Source organism: Podarcis erhardii (genome assembly GCF_964252035.2).
Source record: "Podarcis erhardii genome assembly, chromosome: 4".
Classification (NCBI taxonomy): domain Eukaryota; kingdom Metazoa; phylum Chordata; class Lepidosauria; order Squamata; family Lacertidae; genus Podarcis; species Podarcis erhardii.
In genome coordinates, this window is record NC_138508.1 from 3,652,151 (window position 1) to 3,671,272 (window position 19,122).

The window sequence follows — 19,122 nt, forward strand, 5'->3', positions numbered from 1 at the left end:
ACTCTTTTCGTACTAGATTCTGGCTCCTGCAATGTCAAAACTAGGTCATCTGCAAAGGCTTTAAGTTTATATTGTTTCGCTCCGACCTGAATCCCTTGCACCAACCGGTCCCCTCTAATCAAATTCAAGAGCACCTCCAAAACTGAGATAAATAACAGAGGAGAGATTGGGCAGCCTTGTCGTGTTCCTTTTTCAATTCTAAACTCTTCTGTTACCACATTGTTAACTATCAATTTTGCCTTTTGTTCTGAATATATCGCATCAATCCCATTTTCAAAACCCCGCCCCACTCCCATTTCTTTTAAATTTCCCTTCATGAATTTCCAGGAGATGTTGTCAAAGGCCTTCTCCGCGTCTATAAAGATTAGCACTGCTTTAGTGTTTATATCTGTTTGCAAAAGTTCCAAAATGTCAATAATGTTCCTTGTATTAGCAAACATGTGTCTACCTGGGAGAAAGCCAGCCTGATCTTCATGTATTACTTCATTTAAAACTCTTTTGAGTCTGCCTGCCAAAACATCAGCAAATATTTTATAATCCACATTTAAAAGGGAGATGGGGCGATAGTTCTTAAGTTGTGTCTTTTCAGTTTCTGATTTGGGTATCAATGTGATAAAAGCTTCCTTCCACGATTCCGGCGCCTTCTTTCCCTCCATAATTTCATTGCTAACCTCCAACAATGGTTGAATCAAATAGTCACTTAATATCTTATAGTACTTGGAGGTCAAGCCATCTGGCCCTGGAGATTTGCCCAGTTTCATGTTCTGAATGGCACGTTCGATCTCTTGTCGTGTTATTTTGCTGTTCAGGAGTAATCTGTTTTCTTGTGACAGTTTTTTAAGTCCATTTTTTTTCCAAAAATTGTACAATCTCAGCCTCATTTTGCAGCCCTTGAGTATATAGTTTTTTAAAATATTTCTGGAAACACTTTCTAATCTCCACAGGGTTCTGAATATTTCTTCCTTCAATTTCCAAATTTGTTACTATATTCAACTTTTGTCTCTTCTTCAACTGCCAGGCCAGCAGTTTCCCGCATTTATTTGCCGATTCAAACGTTTTTTGTTTCATTGATTTAATCTTCCATTCTATTTCCTGGTTTATCAGTTTAGAATATTGTGCCTGATGAAGTTTAATTTCTCTCAAAATCAGCTGTGATTTCGGATTTATTCTTAACTTCTTCTCTAATTCTTTAATTTTCTCCAAAATCTTTTCTTTCTTTTCATTTTGTGTTCTTTTCTTTATAGCATTCTGTTGTATCAAGAACCCTCTCATCACGGCTTTGCTTGCGTCCCAAATTATTCTCTACACCCACCTACAACTTACTGCCTTGGTACCTTCTGGCAGTTTGGTGATGGAAAACACACCCAGTTCTTTCATAGAATTCAACTCTTTTTGCATGGCCTCACGCCACCTACTGGCCTCCTCCTGGGGTAATTGCTCAACCTCCTCAAAACTTTCAGGTTCGCAATTTGCCAAACCAGCCCAAACACTAATAGCTTGGTACCTTTCAGGAGGTATACCTTTGTTGGCACGCTTGGAACGCCTTAACAGTTCCTGTGATGTTCCTTCAGTTTCCCCCTCTGACCCAGAATCACTAGTCGTCACCTGTTTGTCACTAGTAGTTGAAGAACTTTCTGATTCTGACTTTACACGTCTCTCTTGCTGTACAGGTGAACTTTTAGAGCTAGAAGATTCTGACTTTACAGACTTGGGTGAACTAGACGATTTCTCACCCTCGTCCTCAGACTCAAATTCCTCAGCCTGTTCTGGAACTAATACCTGCCCTGGGGCCTGAGTTTCATTGTTACTGTTCACCACATCAAATAGTATGTCAGGATTTCCATGAATTTTATTCCAACCATCCTGTTCACAAAATTCTGCACTTCTGCTGATTGTGATTTTTGTTTGATTGCCTTCTACATTCACAAATCTCCAACCTTTTGTGTTTGCTTGATAACCACAGAAAAGCATCTCTTTAGATCTAGGATCGCCTTTCCTACGTTGTGCCCTAGGCACCAGCACATAAGCACGACATCCAAAAACTCTTAGATGATGAATTTTTGGTTTTTTCCCAAATAGCATGAAGTAAGGAGTGTTGCCTACTGTGCTATTGTACACTCTGTTAAAAGTATAATTCGCATACAGTGCAGCCTCAGCCCAAAACCGCTGTGGAAGTCCAGAATCAAACAGCAAAGCAGCAATGGCTTCCTGTAATGTTCGAAATTTTCTTTTGGCAACTGCATTCTCCTGTGGTGAATAGGGATTGGTAAGTCTATGAACTATACCTTTCCTTTTTAACCACGTCTCCAGCGTGTGGTTCACATATTCCCCACCACGATCTGATTGTATTTTACGTACCCTGGTGTCAAATTTACATTCGACTTCTTCAATCCAATCCATCAGGATGGAAGCTGCTTGTGATTTTTCTTTCAGAAAGAAAACCCAACTAGCCCTTGAAAAATCATCCACCAAAATTTGCATAAATTTCGCACCTCCAAGCGATTTGACTGGCATAGGGCCACACATGTCTGTGTGCACAAGTTCAAAGGGTTTCTTGCTTACTCTATCAGATCTAGGATAGTTACATGTCTTAACCTTAGCATGTTTACAAGCACAACAATCCAGAAAATTTGGACAGGGTTTAATGTTACACTCCTCAGCTAAATCTGGCATCTTGCTTACATACTTAAAGCATATATGAGCTAACCTTCTGTGTAGTAGATGTGCACAACCTGTATGAGGAGCCTTATTTACACACTTAGCTTGCGCTTCACCTGTTGAACATCTACCTGCTGCTAACTGCTCTTCATCCCAAACAAAAAGCCCATCCTCACAGGGAATTTTAATTAGCTCCTTCCCCTGTTTCGAAATGGTGCACACATCATTTTCAAACTCAACCTTAAAACCACTTTTTACCAGGCATGACACACTCAAAAGTCCATTCTTCATTCCTGGAAGAACGAAAACAGGAAGGTTAGTTTGCAAACAATTAACATAAATTGTGCCTTTAAGGTTCATTTCTCGTTTACTATTGTCTGCTATAGTCACAGTTTTTGCAACTGGCAATGTCTTGCAGTTCATCAAGCTGCCACTAGATGTCGCTGGAACTAAACTGTGACTTGCTCCACTATCAATTATCCACTTCAAGGTTTGTTGGCTCCTTTTAGGACTCTGTTGTGCTGCCATTGCAGATAGTCCCTTATCAGCACCTGCTCCCCCTCTGGATTGTTGATTCTTGTAGTTCTCACTTCGTCTTCCCCTGTAGCTCCGGAAACTGACCTTGGACTGTTGAAATTCCTGTTGCTTTTCTGGACACTTTGCTATCAAATGAAACCGGCTGCCACATCGAAAACATAACTTGCTGGCCATAGCAGACACTTGTGAGGCTTCCTTACAGCTCTGCCTGCTAGTTCCCCCACGCTCTATGGTGGCTCTATGGTGAATTCGCCTAAGAGCTTCCCAAATTTCAAATGCAGACCTTAAATTTTCCACATGAGGTAATTGGGAATCGTCTATCGATACCATCAACATGCATCTAGCTTTAGTGTCCATTTTATCATGTTCCCTGTTCTGAGCATGTGCAGCAGCCTGTTGCTCTGCTGTGGCATCTGCTGCAACAGCCACAAATGGCTTTCGCCTCTGGACATAGTCAGCCCACACTTCTTTGGCTTCCAACCAGACTTGAGCCCTCTTAGACCACTGCACGTAATTAGCAGAGTTCAACTTTGTAAAGGGAACCTGGAAATTTTCCACTGCCATTCTTGGGGTCGGCTGCTACTCCCTCTGTGTGCCCTTGCTTCTCTTTCCCCTTGGGATTTGTCTTACTCACTTTTCAGATGCCTCTCAGTTCCTTCTCTGAAGCCTTTAAGAGCTGGATTTACGACCAAGCTGGTCTTCTCTCATCCGAAAGCTGCTTTCACTTTCTCTGCACACAATACAGCTGTAGAAACGTAGAAGGAGCCATAACCTAAGAGAGTTTGTGTACTGGTCCAGTAAACGCTTCCGCTGCGCAACCAGCAACAGTTCTCTTTGCAGAGCATTAATTAAGTCCAGTGCAGAGATTCTTGTTGCAGTACAAGCTTCAGAGTCTCAGCAGCAAAGAAATAACGACACAGGGAAGCCTGTCTTTCCAAAGACAGGTTTATTGCAGGAAGATAACAAAAACACCTCCGGAGCTTTCAGACATTTTTGCTTCACGCCCCACAGGCAGAGAAAACAAACACTCTTTATATACTGAGCAACTTAACAACTTAACGAGCTTGACTACTTAAAGTCACATGACGTTGCTAACTTGCCAGCGTCTTAGGTTTCACACCCTAACAGAAAACACAAAACACACAGCCCAAAACCTGTAACCCACAACTCCCCACCACATTTAAATAGGGCATTAGATGTCAATCAGCCAAAGGCCTGTTTAAACTGGTGTGTGTTTCCCTAGCACTGAAAGTTGTATAATAAAGGGTTTTCCACTCTTCGTTTGAATTCTTTGATGGGAAGTGAGATTGGCGCTCTGACTGAAGCTCTTTCCACATTCCAAGCATTGATAGGGTTTCTCCCCTGTATGAATTACTTGATGGGAAGTGAGACTGTGGCTGTGACTGAAGCTCTTTCCACATTCAAAGCATTGATAGGGTTTCTCCCCTGTATGAATTCTTTGATGGGAAGTGAGATGGGTGCTCCGACAGAAGCTTTTTCCACATTCCACACACTGAAATGGTTTCTCTCCTGTATGAATTCTTTGATGAGAAGAGAGAGAAGATCTCTTACTGAAGCTCTTTCCACATTCCTCACAGTTATAGGGTTTCTCTCCTGTATGAATTCTTTGATGGGAAGTGAGATTGGCACTCTGACTGAAGCTCTTTCCACATTCCACACACTGATAGGGTTTCTCCCCTGTATGAATTACTTGATGGGCAGCGAGATGTGAGCTCTTTCTGAAGCTCTTTCCACATTCCACACACTGATAAGGTTTCTCTCCTGTATGAATTATTTGATGGGAAGTGAGATGGTGGGTCTTACGGAAGCTCTTTCCACATTCCACGCACTGATAGGGTTTCTCCCCTGTATGAATTCTTTGATGAGAAGAGAGAGAAGATCTCTTACTGAAGCTCTTTCCACATTCCTCACAGTTATAGGGTTTCTCTCCTGTATGAATTCTTTGATGGGAAGTGAGATTGGCACTCTGACTGAAGCTCTTTCCACATTCCACACACTGATAGGGTTTCTCCCCTGTATGAATTACTTGATGGGCAGCGAGATGTGAGCTCTTTCTGAAGCTCTTTCCACATTCCACACACTGATAAGGTTTCTCTCCTGTATGAATTCTTTGATGGGAAGTGAGATGGTGGGTCTTACGGAAGCTCTTTCCACATTCCACGCACTGATAGGGTTTCTCCCCTGCATGAATTCTCTGATGGGAACTCAGAGAGAAACTTGTACTGAAGCTCTTTTCACATTCCAAGCACTGATGTGGTTTCTTCCTAATGGCATTTCTTTGATGGGAAGTAGAATGGGAACTTTTTCCACATTCAAGATATTGATACGGCTTCTCCATTTTGTCATGGTCACCCTTGTTCTTGATTTCCAGTCGCTCGCCATCTGCAATGAAGAGAAATGGATTAGAGTCTCAGGGAGAAATTAATGAGGAATAGTTGTTAACATTGGTAATAGAGGCATAACGCAAGTGGTTTAGATGGATGGGTTTACTAAGGGGTTGGGTGCATTTATTCACGGGGTTCAACTGACATCCTTAGGGGAACCTGTGATATATAATTTAATATATATATATTATTTTTATTAATTGCACATATTAGACTTCCGGTCACCGCCAGCGATTAATGGCGGACTTTTCCCGGAGCTCCGGGAGAAGTCTGCTCCACGGGTTCGGGTCCTGCCGCTACGGCGAAGCGGGGACCCTTAAAAATTACAGGTGGAGAAGCCTGTAAACAAGGAGGCTCGGCGGGTACCATTACGACCCCTCCGAACTGCGAAAGAGCCTTTTTAAAGGCTCTGGAACGGTGTCGGGGGGAGCGCGGTGCTGAGAGCCGCTACCCAGCCTGTGGAGCGAAGCCGCGTCGCCATTATCGGAGAGCGCTGATTTCTTCCAGCAAATTGATCCTGAAAGCATCTACTTATGAGTAGGATTAAAAGCTTAAATTGGACTTTAAAGAGTAAAGATTCAAAGACTTAAATTGCTTGAAAGTTTAAAAGATTGGCCACCACGGGAAAGGTACAAAAAGGAAGTCTGCCTTACCGCATTGTAGTGAGAAGAAAGCAAAGAAACTATTAAACTGAAACCTTTGAGGATTGCATTTGAATAACAAAGCCAATGCCTAAAAGCAAGATACCCCCTCACTTAGCGGGCAGGAGCGGTGAGGGAGAATTGTCATTGAACTATTTAACCTGCATGAAAGGAAAGAATTGAATTTTATCCATTGACTTCTGTATCCTGGGAACGGACTGCCCTGTAAGAAGGGAGAAAGAACTTTGAACTGTCAAAAGTGAGAGCCTTGAAATAACTGGGAAAGATACAGTGTTGAGGACTTTTACCTGGACTGTTACATATTTGTAACTATTTAAGAAAAAAGTGCTGGAACTGAGGACTTTCTCCTTTTTAGAGGGGGGGGCTCTGAGACAATATATCTGTTGTAAGAACTGTGAACTGTGAATGCAAGTTGGGAATTCCCCCCTCTAGAGGAGACTTTGTTACATTGTGAGAAACAACTAAGCAACTAGAAGCTGAGCCACTGGAAATTTACTAGTAAAAACAAATCTAGGAGTGTGGGACTGACCTTGGCCTGGCTGATAGTGGCATGGCAGATGGTAAAGGAAAGATAGATCAGGCTCAGGAGAAAAACCTCAGATCCGGCAAAACTTACAGCACTACACAGCCAAGAAGGGCCTCATTGATAGGAGCAGCTGCGGCCTCACAAACAAAACCTAAAGCCATGTCTGCAGAAGATGCTTTGACGAAAGCTCTTGGAAAAATAAACGAATCTCTGGAATTTTTAACGAAACAAGGGACTTATACAAGTAAACAAGTAGCTGAGATCTCAAAAAACTTGATCTGAATACTTCTAGCCTAAAAGAATTGGGAACTCAAGTTACTGCTAATGCTCAGAATATTGGGAAACTCCTAGAGGAATCAGCTACTACCCGAAAGATTGCTGAGGAGGCAAAGGAGGTTGCAACCGAAATTCAGGGAAAAATACCACCGGTTGTAAAGAAACTGGCGGACCATGATTTATCCTTTGCTATGACAGATCTTCAAAGGAGGGATCGTAACTTAAGATTAAGATTTGTCCCAGAAAGTGAACAGGACAACTTGGTGGACTTTATTATAAAAGAATTCTATGACTTTTGGCAAGAAGGCCTGCAGGGGGAGGAAGTTAAGATTGTGAGTGCATTCAGACTTGGAATAAGACAAAAAAAGAACAAGCCAAGAGACTGCTTGATTACTTTGGGATCAAAGGAGGAAAGAGATAAAATTTTAAATTTGCACTATCAAAATACACTGCAAATTGAGGATTCTTTCGTGGAGAGCTTCAAAGATATCCCAAAGCCTATTCTAGATGCAAGAGAGGACTACAAAGATCTGGTTGTACTACTGAAAAAAAGCAGAATCTTCTTTAGGTGGGAATTCCCCCAAGGCCTATCTTTCAAATACAGAGGAAAGAAAGTTAGACTAAGGACACTGAGTGACAAAGACAAATTCTTGAGAGATCACAAAGAAGACTTAGTGAAGGAACCAGAACTTGGAGAAGAGCCAACAATACCAGGAAAAGGAATATTGGACTTGGCAAATTTATCGTTTGGACTACAGCCACCAACAGAAGAAGAGCAACAATTGGGAGCAGTAGGAGGAGTAAGTAAATAATCCCATCATGGCCCTGCGACTATTGAGCTGGAACTGTAATGGACTCAATATTCCTCGGAAGAGGAAGAACGTTTTTCATATTCTACAGAAACAACAATTGGACTTGATTTGCCTGCAAGAGACACATGTGACAAGAACACATAGAAAACTACTTATCAATAAAAAACTAGGACATGAATTTATTTCATCTGACAGAGTGAAAAAAAGAGGAGTGGTTATATATGCGAAGGATAGATTGATGCCGAAACAAATATTTAAAGATGAACAAGGAAGATATCTGGCAATTGAAATCCAAGTACAAGGCCAGAAATTTTTGATTCTAGGAATCTACGCACCAAATAAAGGCAAATCCGAATTTTTTAAAAAGTTGCATGAGATTTTGTTGGACTACATGGATTCAAATATAATTTTGATGGGAGATATGAATGGAGTTGTCTCTACAAACATGGACAAAGCACAAAGACAAGTAATTTCTAAAGACGGAAGGCTACCAAAAACTTTCTTTGAAATGACTGACAATATGGACTTAGTCGATATTTGGAGATTAAAAAATCCTCTTGAAAGAGAAGGAACCTTCTTTTCTGAAGCCAAAATGACCTGGACTAGAATTGACCAAATATGGGTTACTAGAGGACTGGCATCAAAGATAAAAAAAGTGGAAATCTGCCCAAAGACTTGCTCCGACCATAACGCCGTGAAGATGGAGATGAACCAAACAACAGCTGGCACTTTCAGATGGAGGATGAATGACTCATTATTCAGAGATAAAGAATTTTGTAAAAAGGCCCAAAAAACACTAAGAGACTATTTTGAAATTAACATGAGATCTAATGTGGAAAAAAGAGTAATCTGGGACGCAAGCAAAGCGGTTATGAGAGGTTTCTTGATACAACAAAATGCAATAAAGAAGAAAAGCCAAAACGAGAAAAAGGATAAGATATTAGAAAAAATTAAAGAAGGAGAAAAGAAATTGAGATCAAAACTAAAGTCTCAGGAGATCTTGAGAGAAATTAAATTATACCAAATGCAATATATGGAACTGATGAACCAAGAAATAGAATGGAAAATTAAACAAATGAGACAGAAAATGTTTGAATCTGCTGATAAATGCGGGAAATTTTTGGCTTGGCAATTGAAGAAGAGACAAAAACTAAATACAGTGACAAATTTAGAAGTGGATGGAAAGAACATTAACAATCCAACTGAAATTAGAAGCTGCTCCAGAGATACTTTAAACAATTATATGCACAAGGGCCAGAAAAAGAGATTGATATAGAACAATTCTTGAAGAAAAATGGGATGAAGGAAATTTCATGTCAAGACAAAATGCTTCTGAATCAGAAAATAACTGAACAAGAAATAGAAGATGCCATTCAAAACATGAAACTGGGCAAATCTCCGGGACCTGATGGACTGACTTCCAAATATTACAAGGCTTTAAAAGAATGGCTAATACAACCTTTGAAGGAAGTCTGTAATGAAATCTTTGAGGGGAAAGAAGCACCTGATACGTGGAAAGAGGCTTATATCACGCTTATACCGAAGACAGAGACTGAAAAGACCCAACTTAAGAACTACCGTCCAATCTCTTTATTAAATGTGGATTACAAAATTTTTGCTGACATTTTAGCTAAGAGATTGAAAAAAGTTTTGATGGGGGAGATTCATAGGGATCAATCGGGCTTCCTCCCGAGAATACATCTATCAGATAATGTAAGGAACATAATAGATATTTTGGAAATGTTAGAAGTCAATATAAATACAAAAGCTGTTTTGGTATTTGTGGACACGGAGAAAGCCTTTGACAATATTTCTTGGACCTTTATGAAGAAGAATCTCCATGGGATGGGGGTAGGCCAAGGTTTTGAAAACGGTATAGGCACAATTTATTCTGAAGAAAAAGCAAAGCTAATTGTAAATAATATTATTACAGAAGAACTTAAGATAGAAAAAGGGACACATCAGGGGTGCCCAATTTCCCCACTACTTTTTATTTCGGTCCTGGAGGTTTTGCTGAACATGATAAGAAAGGACCAGCTGGTTAAAGGGGTTCAGGTCGGAGCGAGACAATATAAATTGAGAGCATTTGCAGATGATTTGGTACTTACATTGCAAGAGCCGGAATCCAGTACGAAAAGGGTTTTGGAATTAATTCAAGAGTTTGGTCAAGTGGCAGGATTTAAATTAAATAAATTAAAGACTAAGGTATTAGAGAAAAACCTAACAGTAAGAGAGAAGGAGAGGTTTGGCAGCGAGATATTTCTAAATTTATCTGGCAGGGCAAAAAGCCCAGAATAAAATTTAAGATCTTAACTGATGCAAAGGAAGGGGGGGGGATTTGCCCTGCCAGATTTGAAACTTTACTATGAATCAGCAGCTTTCTGCTGGTTGAAGGATTGGCTGCTCCTTAAGAACACAGACATTTTAGATTTGGAAGGTTTCAATAATGTTTCTGGGTGGCATGCATACTTGTGGTATGACAAAGTTAAGGTTCATAAAGGTTTTAAAAATCATATTGTCAGGAAAGCATTGTACAATGTTTGGATCAGATATAAAGACCTACTGGAGAGCAAAACTCCAAGGTGGCTTTCACCAATGGAGGCAAAAGCTGTGAAAAAACTCAATATGGAGTGTATATGGCCGAAATATTGGGAAATTTTAGAACAGGAGGGTAGTAACTTCAAATTGCAGAGTTTTGAGAAATTAAAGGATGAAGTGAGAGATTGGCTCCACTATTACCAAATAATGGAGGTATATAAGATGGATAAGAAAATTGGCTTCCAGGTGGAGAAATCGAAACTGGAAACAGAATTGTTAGAATCCAATACTAAAAATTTATCAAAAATGTGTAACTTGCTGCTGAAATGGAATACGCAGGATGAAACAGTTAAATCAGCTATGATTAAGTGGGCGCAAGATATTGGTCATAACATTATGTTTGCTGACTGGGAAAGGTTGTGGACCACCGGCATGAAATTTACGGCGTGTAACGCCTTGAGAGAAAATATTATGAAAATGATATATAGGTGGTACATGACCCCAGTCAAGCTTGCAAAAATTTACCACTTGTCAGATAACAAATGTTGGAAGTGTAAAGAAAATGAAGGCTCATTCTTTCACCTCTGGTGGACATGCCCAAGGATTAAGGCTTTCTGGGAAATGATATATAATGAAATGAAAAAGATGTTTAAATACACTTTTCTGAAGAAACCAGAAGCCTTTCTCCTGGGTATGGTCAGCCATGTGGTGTTAAAGAAGGACAGAACTTTGTTTTTGTATGCCACAACAGCAGCAAGGATCCTTATCGCAAAGTATTGGAAGACATCAGATCTACCCACTCTGGAAGAATGGCAGATGAAGATGACAGACTACATGGGACTTGCAGAGATGACGGGCAGAATCCGTGACCAGGAGAAAGAGACAGTGGAAGAAGATTGGAAGAAATTTAAGGACTATCTTAACAAATATTATAAGATTAAAGAATGCTAGATTGACATGGACTTAAAAATATTGGTTTTCAGAGACATTAGAGTAAGAAAAGGAATGGAATCAGTAAGAAACTTTTGGGAAATAAGGGAATGGAGTTGCTGATGGGATAATGAAACTAGAATACAAAACGGTGAGGTATGAGGAAGTCGGGGAAATAAGGTTGAGAAAATAAGTTTTGAAATTATACTTGTTGTTTTTTGTTTGTGTTTGTTTTTATTGTAGTTGTTTTGTATTTGTATGTTCTTACTGGAAAATTTAATAAATATTATTTAAAAAAAAAATTAGTTGCACATATTAGTTGCACATATTTTCCTTTTTTTTTTTTTTTTTTTTTTTTTAAATTTTTTTATTGAGTTTCTTTCAGTGTATTACATGCATAAAAAAGAAAAGGAAAAAATACAACACCAAAAAGTGATTGAAAATACATCACAAAATAAATGTAACTACTCACTTCGTCCGATAGCGAGCAAGTTAAATAAAGAAACGAAAAAAAAAAGAAAAAAAAACACTGAAGAGAAAAAGAAAGGCCGAGGGGATGCATCAAAGGAAAAAAGAAGAGAAAAAAAAAAAAAAGAAAAAAAAAAAAAGACGAACAAAAAATATGGTGCATGTTACAGATAGAACATGTCACCTGACCTCCTTCCCTACTGATTCCGGATTCCAATTTAACAATTTCCCTTTAACAGCTGGTGTTAGTCTAGATTTGTATTTATACATCGGAAGTTTTAAAGCCAACCTGCTATAGTTGGTAGGTTTTTGAAATTACCTTCAATATAGTTCATAAATTTAATCCAATCCTCATTTAGCTTTGTATTTTTTTGGTACCTGATTCTTTGCGTCATTTTTGCCAATTCCAGAAAGTCATATAATTTCGTTTGCCAATCCTTCACCGATGGTATGTTTGTATTTTTCCAATTTTGGGCGATTTTGCACATATTTTCCAACATTACAGCTCCAATACCACATAATAAATCTTTGGCTTTGACAGCCTTAGACTTCCTTCAACCCCTTCTAATGGTTTTCTAAATTTCTTTCTGTTTTGCATTTTTGTTACTGTTCTTTTTTTATATATACATACTATTTTTACTATTCTTTTATTATTGTGCATAGAAAGGAATACAAAAACACACAAAGAAAAATACATAAACACAGAACAATCTGCCATTTCCAGATTTGTCAGTCTTCTCTTTTGTCAACCAAAAGCTTATAGAAGGAAAAACAAAAATAGAAAGCCTACTTTAGACAGAAGCTACTTCAACTTCCCTAATGACTCTGAAGTTTGCAGGCAAAAGGGTCTGGTAGTTCAGACCAGAACGATACTTGTTTAAGAAGCTGCAACCAGAGGAAGAACATCCACAGAAAAAACAGTAATTTACTGTTCAAGGTTAATGGTGGGAATATTAAAATCCCAGGTGTTGTAAGGGGCACTGTTGAATTCTGTGAAAATATATGAGGTTCATCATAGAGAGCTGTTTTGAATTTAAAAACAGATATTATGATCCCACATGGGCCTTACCAAGAGAGGCCACGATCCCACGATTCTCCTCCATGACGTCCTTATGCAGAGCTCTCTGGTCAGGATCCAGCAACTCCCACTCTTCGTCGGTGAAACAAACAGCAACATCTTCAAAGCACACTGGACCCTAAAAGAAAAAGGGAAATATTCTCCTATGAGACAACACTGTTGTTCACCACCATTCCTTGAGCTAGGACGTTGTTCCACCCCTTGGCCTCTGTCCCCACAAGGCTGCTTCCCCTGACCTGATCTGGTTCCACAGCCGCTGCTTCCATTCTGTCCCCATTCAGAGATGGATGAAGAGGTCTAGCCAGTATCACTGTGTCACCTGCAAGAGGAAAAAGGTAAGGGGGAGGCCCAGAGTGCCTTCTTGTCTCACAGGTAAATCAGTGCATCTCAAACTACACAGGGGCCTTTGAGAAAGTCCGGCCTGCTGAGTGCATTTGGATGTTTGGGTGCATTTCAGATGTTAGTTGTGAAAAATATATCTCCCCACCTCTGGGCTCTTGGTCCCACTATCTCCCCCAACAAAAGATGAAAAGAACCCACAGATGAGTTTCAAAACCATGGTAGATTAGAAAAGCAATGGTTAAAAAATATATAAAATAAACAGGGTTTTTTAAAATTTAATTTGGATTTTTAAAAATTTAAATCTGATTTTTAAAAATGAATTGCTTTTGGAGGAAAAATCTTTCTATTGATAGTTTTCTATTTAAGTAACATTATAGTTCAAAGGCTATTCATAAGGAAATAAGGATTTGTTTTTAATTATGTAGCATGAGCCTTTATATACAATGTCTAAATTTTTTGGTAAATGACTTCCATTAATCCACTCACAATGTCATGCAATTCCAGAGGTTTCTGTAAGAATATTTGGGGCAGTTTTTCTAACATGAAGATATTATCACAGATGTTTGTTTTTGCAGTTCTTAAAAGAGTGAATTTGTGTCCTCAAAAATCATGCCTTTTCTTCACAGGAAAAATGCTATAAAATAAACATACAGAGTTGAGGAGAAAACCTTAATCCCATTCTCCCTTTGCAAATTTATATACACAGAATCAACCCTTTACTCTTAAATGCTAAATTCCAAGAAGTTCAATGAATAGATTGTTTGGAGTAGAATAGATCTGCTGAAGTAGCTAAGTGTGAAGCAGTAAAAATGAAAGTGCAACCTTGTGACCAGAATACTCCACAAGTCTTGGGACCTTGAAGTGCTTGCCAGTCAACTAATAAGAGTTCACGGGTTCTAGGCCCTTCTTCCCAGGGCTCAACTGGCACTGTCCAAACAATAAAATCTCTAACTACTGTACGCCAGTTAAAAAACATGGATACATATGCTGTAATGTTATTGTTTTAGTTAAATAAAATATTTAAATTGTTATTAAGGAAATGATTATTTATTTATTTGTCTCCTTCCAATAAAGTACAGCAGAAAAGTTGTCCAAATACAAACAGCTATCTTAGGGATCCTGACAATAATTCCATAATTATCTATGTATTTCTAACCAAATCAGTAATCTTTGATAAAACTGTAAAAACCACTCCGAAAATTTATTATTCTAAAAATGAAACCTTCATCTGGCTGTAAATATTAAGATTCTACCTGCAAGAATGAGATTTTCGGTAAAAACAAATGATTTGATTCAAATGCATCCTGTTCAAAGCCAAAGGAATATGACCAAATGGAGAGAGAAAAAACTCCTCCCTCCTTACCCTGATGCCTCTTTCTGATGTCCAACAGAGGCCTCTCTGTCTCACAGGAATCCAGGTCCATTTCTGCAAAATGATCATTTTCCTGAAAGACCAACAAGGATTCAAAACAGAGAATGAATGGTGAGAAATATTACAAAGAGAATGACAAAGACTTGAAGGGTGTGAGATCTCATTCCATGGATGCCTTCCCAGAAAAAGGATGCGCCATTAGCAGACCATTATGGGATGTTTTCTGTCCTGTTTGGAGCCCCTTGGGAGTATCCAGAGGAAAGTCTCTCTCACCTGCTTTCTCTCCTCTGCCTGACTCAGGAGGAAACCTTCGGCCAGGGCCACCGCCTGGGAACTGGTCTCCGCTCCACAGTCCCTCACCCAGCTCTCCATCTCCAGGGGAAGGACAGCCAGGAACTGCTCCAAGATCACCAGGTCCAGCATCTCAGCTTTCGTGTGCCTTTCTGGCTTCAGCCACTGATGGTCAAGGTGGTAGAGTCGGCTGCAAACCTCTCGGGGTCCTTTGGCCTCCTGGCAGCAGAACTGCCTCAACTGCTGTCTCTGCACCTCTGAGCGGAGGGTGTCCTCCTCACCCAGAATCTTCTGCACAGAGTTTTCCCAGAACCCCCCACTGCTCCCAGTTTGGCTTGCATGGCATCTTCCTGTTCCAGGGCCAGCTGAATCTCGCTCACCCATCTGTGCTCTCAGGAAGCCTCTGAGAGATCAGAAGGAACCCTTTGGTCTTCTGCCAAGTTCTGTCTTTCTTAAGGAGAGGCGCTAGCAAATCCTACAAAGCAAATACATTGTTCAGTTACAAAAGTTGTCTAATATCAGGAGAAGAAAGGTTCCTTGAGCAAGCATGGATGAGTCTTGGAGGGAACCAGGGCTGGACTGCACCACAGCCCAAACCATGAGCTATTTTATTTATTTAAATTTCTATAACACTTTATATTTTAAAGAAAAATCTCAAAGCGGTTTACAGCATATTAAATCTGTGGGGATAATTAGGGAGGCAGGAGAGGATATATTATTGAATGATACCCTTCCTAACTTTCGCTAGCAAGTTCCATATTCTAGCAGAGTTCCATACATCCCCCTTTTTTAGATTACGCAGCGATCAGCTTGTTGCTGACTCATCTGAGTTTTACTATTAAAAATTCCTTCCTGGTAAAATCCTTTCCAATCTCTCTTAAATGAATAAGCACAATAATCTGACTCACGTTAATATAAAAGTAGTTTACTCACAGATTCATTCACGTTCACAGACATATCCCTGAAGGCAGGCTTAGGTTACATAACAACTAGAACTATTCCATAAAGAAGTTAGTCCCAAATGACTGCCACTAAGGAGTCACTTCTCCAAACACACAGCAACATACAAAATGGAGAAGACACACTGATCAGAAGATGGAGGCCGTGTGCTCCTCCATGCTAGTACAACAGACTGCACCCTCTTCAAGTCACATGGAGTGGAAGTCTGTCCCAGCTCAGGAGGAAACAGGAAGTCTTCTCCTGAGTGGTAGAAAACATCCCCTAATGTGTCGTCCCCTGTAGGAATATTGTACTTGACTGCAGTTTCACATCCCACAAAATCAATAAAATAGAAATAAAACCATTGGAAGAAAGTCAATTATATAGTCCATAGTCAAAGCAACATAGCAGAAAACAAATATTCTCTTAAAGATATCAAAATAAAACATTACAAAGGAGGTCAACTACAGAATAGATATTTAACACAGTAGGGCAGGGTGAGTCTGGGCCTCACCCCCTAGGTCAGGTGAAAAGGGCCTTTGTAGACTGAATTTATGGGGTTGGCGGAGATGACCGGCAGAATTCGAGACCAGAGGAGAAAGTCGGTGGAAGAGGACTGGGAAAAATTTAAAATTTATCTTAAGGACGTTTGTAATATTATGGAATGCTAAGATGTCAAGGGATTAGACACAAGGAATTACAGTTGTAAAATTTGAGTTTGATAAACTTTAATAAGAAATATATTTAAGAATTGGATGAAAGAATGCTAAAAAAATTGATAAAATAAGGATGCAGCGAAGGGGAGGTTTGGGGAAGTCAGGTTATATTTTTTTGTTTGTATTTTTGTTTGTTGAAAATTAATAAAAATTATTTTTTTTTTTAAAAAAAAGAAAAGGGCCTTTGTAAAAAGGAGAAGAATAAGGAAGAGGAGGAGGAGGAAGAGGAGGAAGAGGAGGAGGAGGAGGAAGAAGCAGCCTCTAGCTCTCCTAGAAGGAAGATTGCAATGCAAAATGTGGAGGGAACGGAAGGGATTTCTGGGAGATGAATCAGCCTGGTTGCTCCTGCCTTCCAGTCAATACATGAAGTCAGAACTGACTGACAAGGGAGTCATTTGTATCTTGTGGAAAATGGATGCTTGGCTCTAGTGAGGGTCCTCACCTGGGGGTCCTCAGGAGTTGCTCGCCCCCCACGCCCACTCCCCTGCTTCTGTCTCCTTTTCTTGCACTTGGACTCTCTGCTGCTCTCAAGACAGACTCCTGGGGTGGGGTCCCTTTTTCTTCGCTCCAAGGGCCAGGAATGTATCTCGCCAACCCCTGAGGGCCAAGTGGATGAGGCCAAAGACACCTCCCTTGAAATTTAGGAGGGTAATTTAGTATTAGTATTCTGTTAGATAGCTTAACACCCAGAGAGACATTGATGCCAAGGTCCCTGGAGGCTCAGTGAGGAGCAGCGCCCATTTCCGGCTGGTTTTCCAGCAACCATCCCTTTGGGACAGGAGCTGGTCCTGGTGAAGCATGTGAACGTAAGCGGGTACTCGCTTGGTGTTAAATAAGGATCAGGCAGACTCAGCAATGGAGAATAAGAAGGTGAAGTTTATTGCCTGGCAATAAGGACCCAGTTTGGAATCTCTTCCAAATGCAACTGGGACCCCGATTGACAGAAATCCAGAGGTCTTTATACCTGAGCAGATCACAGCAAATCATAGATCGTGAGACAACCATGAGGGATTCACGATATTGTCAGCGAAAATTAGCCAATTAGCAAGCTTCTTGCCATGCTACCAACTCCTGGTCAAGCACAGAGTTCTAGTTCTGCTTTCCGATGCTTGCAGTGATGCTCTGTTTCACCTCTCCCCTAGTTATGACAGGACAGGGAGTTTGGAGATTTTGCGGTCGGTTTTGCTCTTCCTGTTCTGTGGATTAATTTAGCCTGTATCTGAGGGGATTTTGTACCAGTATCTCTGATTCACGTCTTCCCCCTTGTCCAGGGTACACGGATGTTTGTAGGGGAAAGGTCGGCTCTTAACTTTGCTGTTTCAAGCAGTTTGCAGTTTAGCTAAGGCACGGCTTCCCTTTGATTCAAAATGGATTATAAAATACTGTAAGCCTTGATTATGTGTGAGCATATATGAATATATTGATTTCTGATAACTGATTATATGGATAGCATAGGGGTAGCCCTTCTTCCTTGCCTCACTGGGGTGCCCTGCTCTGGGTGCGAGGGGATTGCTGCCGTGGCCTCCGTGGGGGGCTGCCCTGGGAGACACTGGGAAACTGGTCCCCAATGCAGCAGCCAGACTCTGGGCTGGGATCCCTCTCTTTATTCCTGGCCTTTCTCTCCCACCTTTTTTTTTTGGGGGGGGGGCTAGTCCACCTCCTCGTCCAGCTTTGGAAAACCATTTGCAGATGTTACCTCTGTTGTGCAATGAGGCTGAGCGATGTCACACAGAGTCAAAGTCCCAGGGACTCCTTTGTTTGAAGATGGGAGATTTCGGGGGAGTCATTGTTTTTCTGAAAGGGGGGGGCGGAGGGCCAAATGAGTTTGGGATCCTCTGATCTGCAGGAAGGAGAGCATGGCAGCCCTGGCCCCTCCCTGGCAGGACCCTCTCCTCCTCCCTGACTTGGGGTCCCCCCCCTTGCAGGAGCAGATCAGGCCCCCCAGGCCCCCTCCCCTGCTGCAGCCCTGGGACCCCCACCAGATCCCAGAGAGAGAGAGAGGAGACTCACCAGATCCCAGGAGGGGAGAGCGAGGCAGCCCTTGCAGGAGAGACACCCAAGCAGGGAAGGACTGGGGAGGGGGGGGGCTGGGCTCTGGAGGACCTGCCCCCCCTTGCTTCCTGGCCTCTCTAGGAAGGCAGCTCGGTTCCCCTTAACCCTTGCAGTGCCGAGTTCCACCCAGCTCAGCCTCTCTCGCTTGGCAGAACCTCAGATTATTATTATTATTTATGGATTTAGGGGGGGATCTGCCCCCCCTGGCTACTCCAATGCCCAGATATCCTTTTGGGGGTGAGGCTCCTGGTTGGACTCTGAGCATCTCCCTCCCTTGGCCTGAAAGCGGAGGAGCAGCTTGCAGAGAAAAGGACCAATTCTGCAGCTCCAGCTCCAGAGGCCAGGTGGTACCTGGTTTCACACACACCCCACACACACATACAGAATTTTTTCCATTGTTACAGGAAAAATCCGAGGGCTCCCTTGGACAAAACAAAGACACCAACCAGGATAACTTGGAGCAAAACAGCAGCCTGTAGGCTTGGTCTTTATTGAACTGTTGCAACAGGGTATTCCCCTC

The 19,122-nt window shown here is 41.1% G+C and overlaps 2 protein-coding genes and 1 long non-coding RNA gene across 3 annotated transcripts in view; 1 reads left to right on the forward strand and 2 right to left on the reverse strand.

The window, feature by feature from the left end:
- Window positions 1–19,122, forward strand: part of LOC309341394 — a 184,469-nt gene that overhangs the window by 151,207 nt on the left and 14,140 nt on the right. The window lies entirely within an intron of this gene.
- Window positions 1–19,122, reverse strand: part of LOC309340605 (zinc finger and SCAN domain-containing protein 12-like) — a gene marked incomplete at its 3' end in the record, with an annotated part of 77,158 nt that overhangs the window by 16,782 nt on the left and 41,254 nt on the right. The window lies entirely within an intron of this gene.
- Window positions 4,393–12,955, reverse strand: LOC309341108 (uncharacterized protein). The gene is made up of 2 exons (XM_081860588.1): window positions 12,882–12,955; window positions 4,393–5,598 (listed from the first exon to the last, which is right to left on the reverse strand). The coding sequence occupies exons 1-2, from the start codon at window positions 12,913–12,915 to the stop codon at window positions 4,415–4,417; spliced, it is 1,218 nt and encodes a 405-aa protein (XP_081716714.1). The 5' UTR covers window positions 12,916–12,955; the 3' UTR covers window positions 4,393–4,414.

Excerpts from the sequence above, each read along its gene's own strand:
- LOC309341108 (XM_081860588.1), bottom strand. The coding sequence starts at position 12,915 with ATGGAGGAGAATCGTGGGATCGTGGCCTCTCTTG. Across the intron at positions 5,599-12,881 it reads TGGGATCGTGGCCTCTCTTG|ATGGCGAGCGACTGGAAATC; the intron begins GTAAGGCCCATG and ends TCTTCATTGCAG.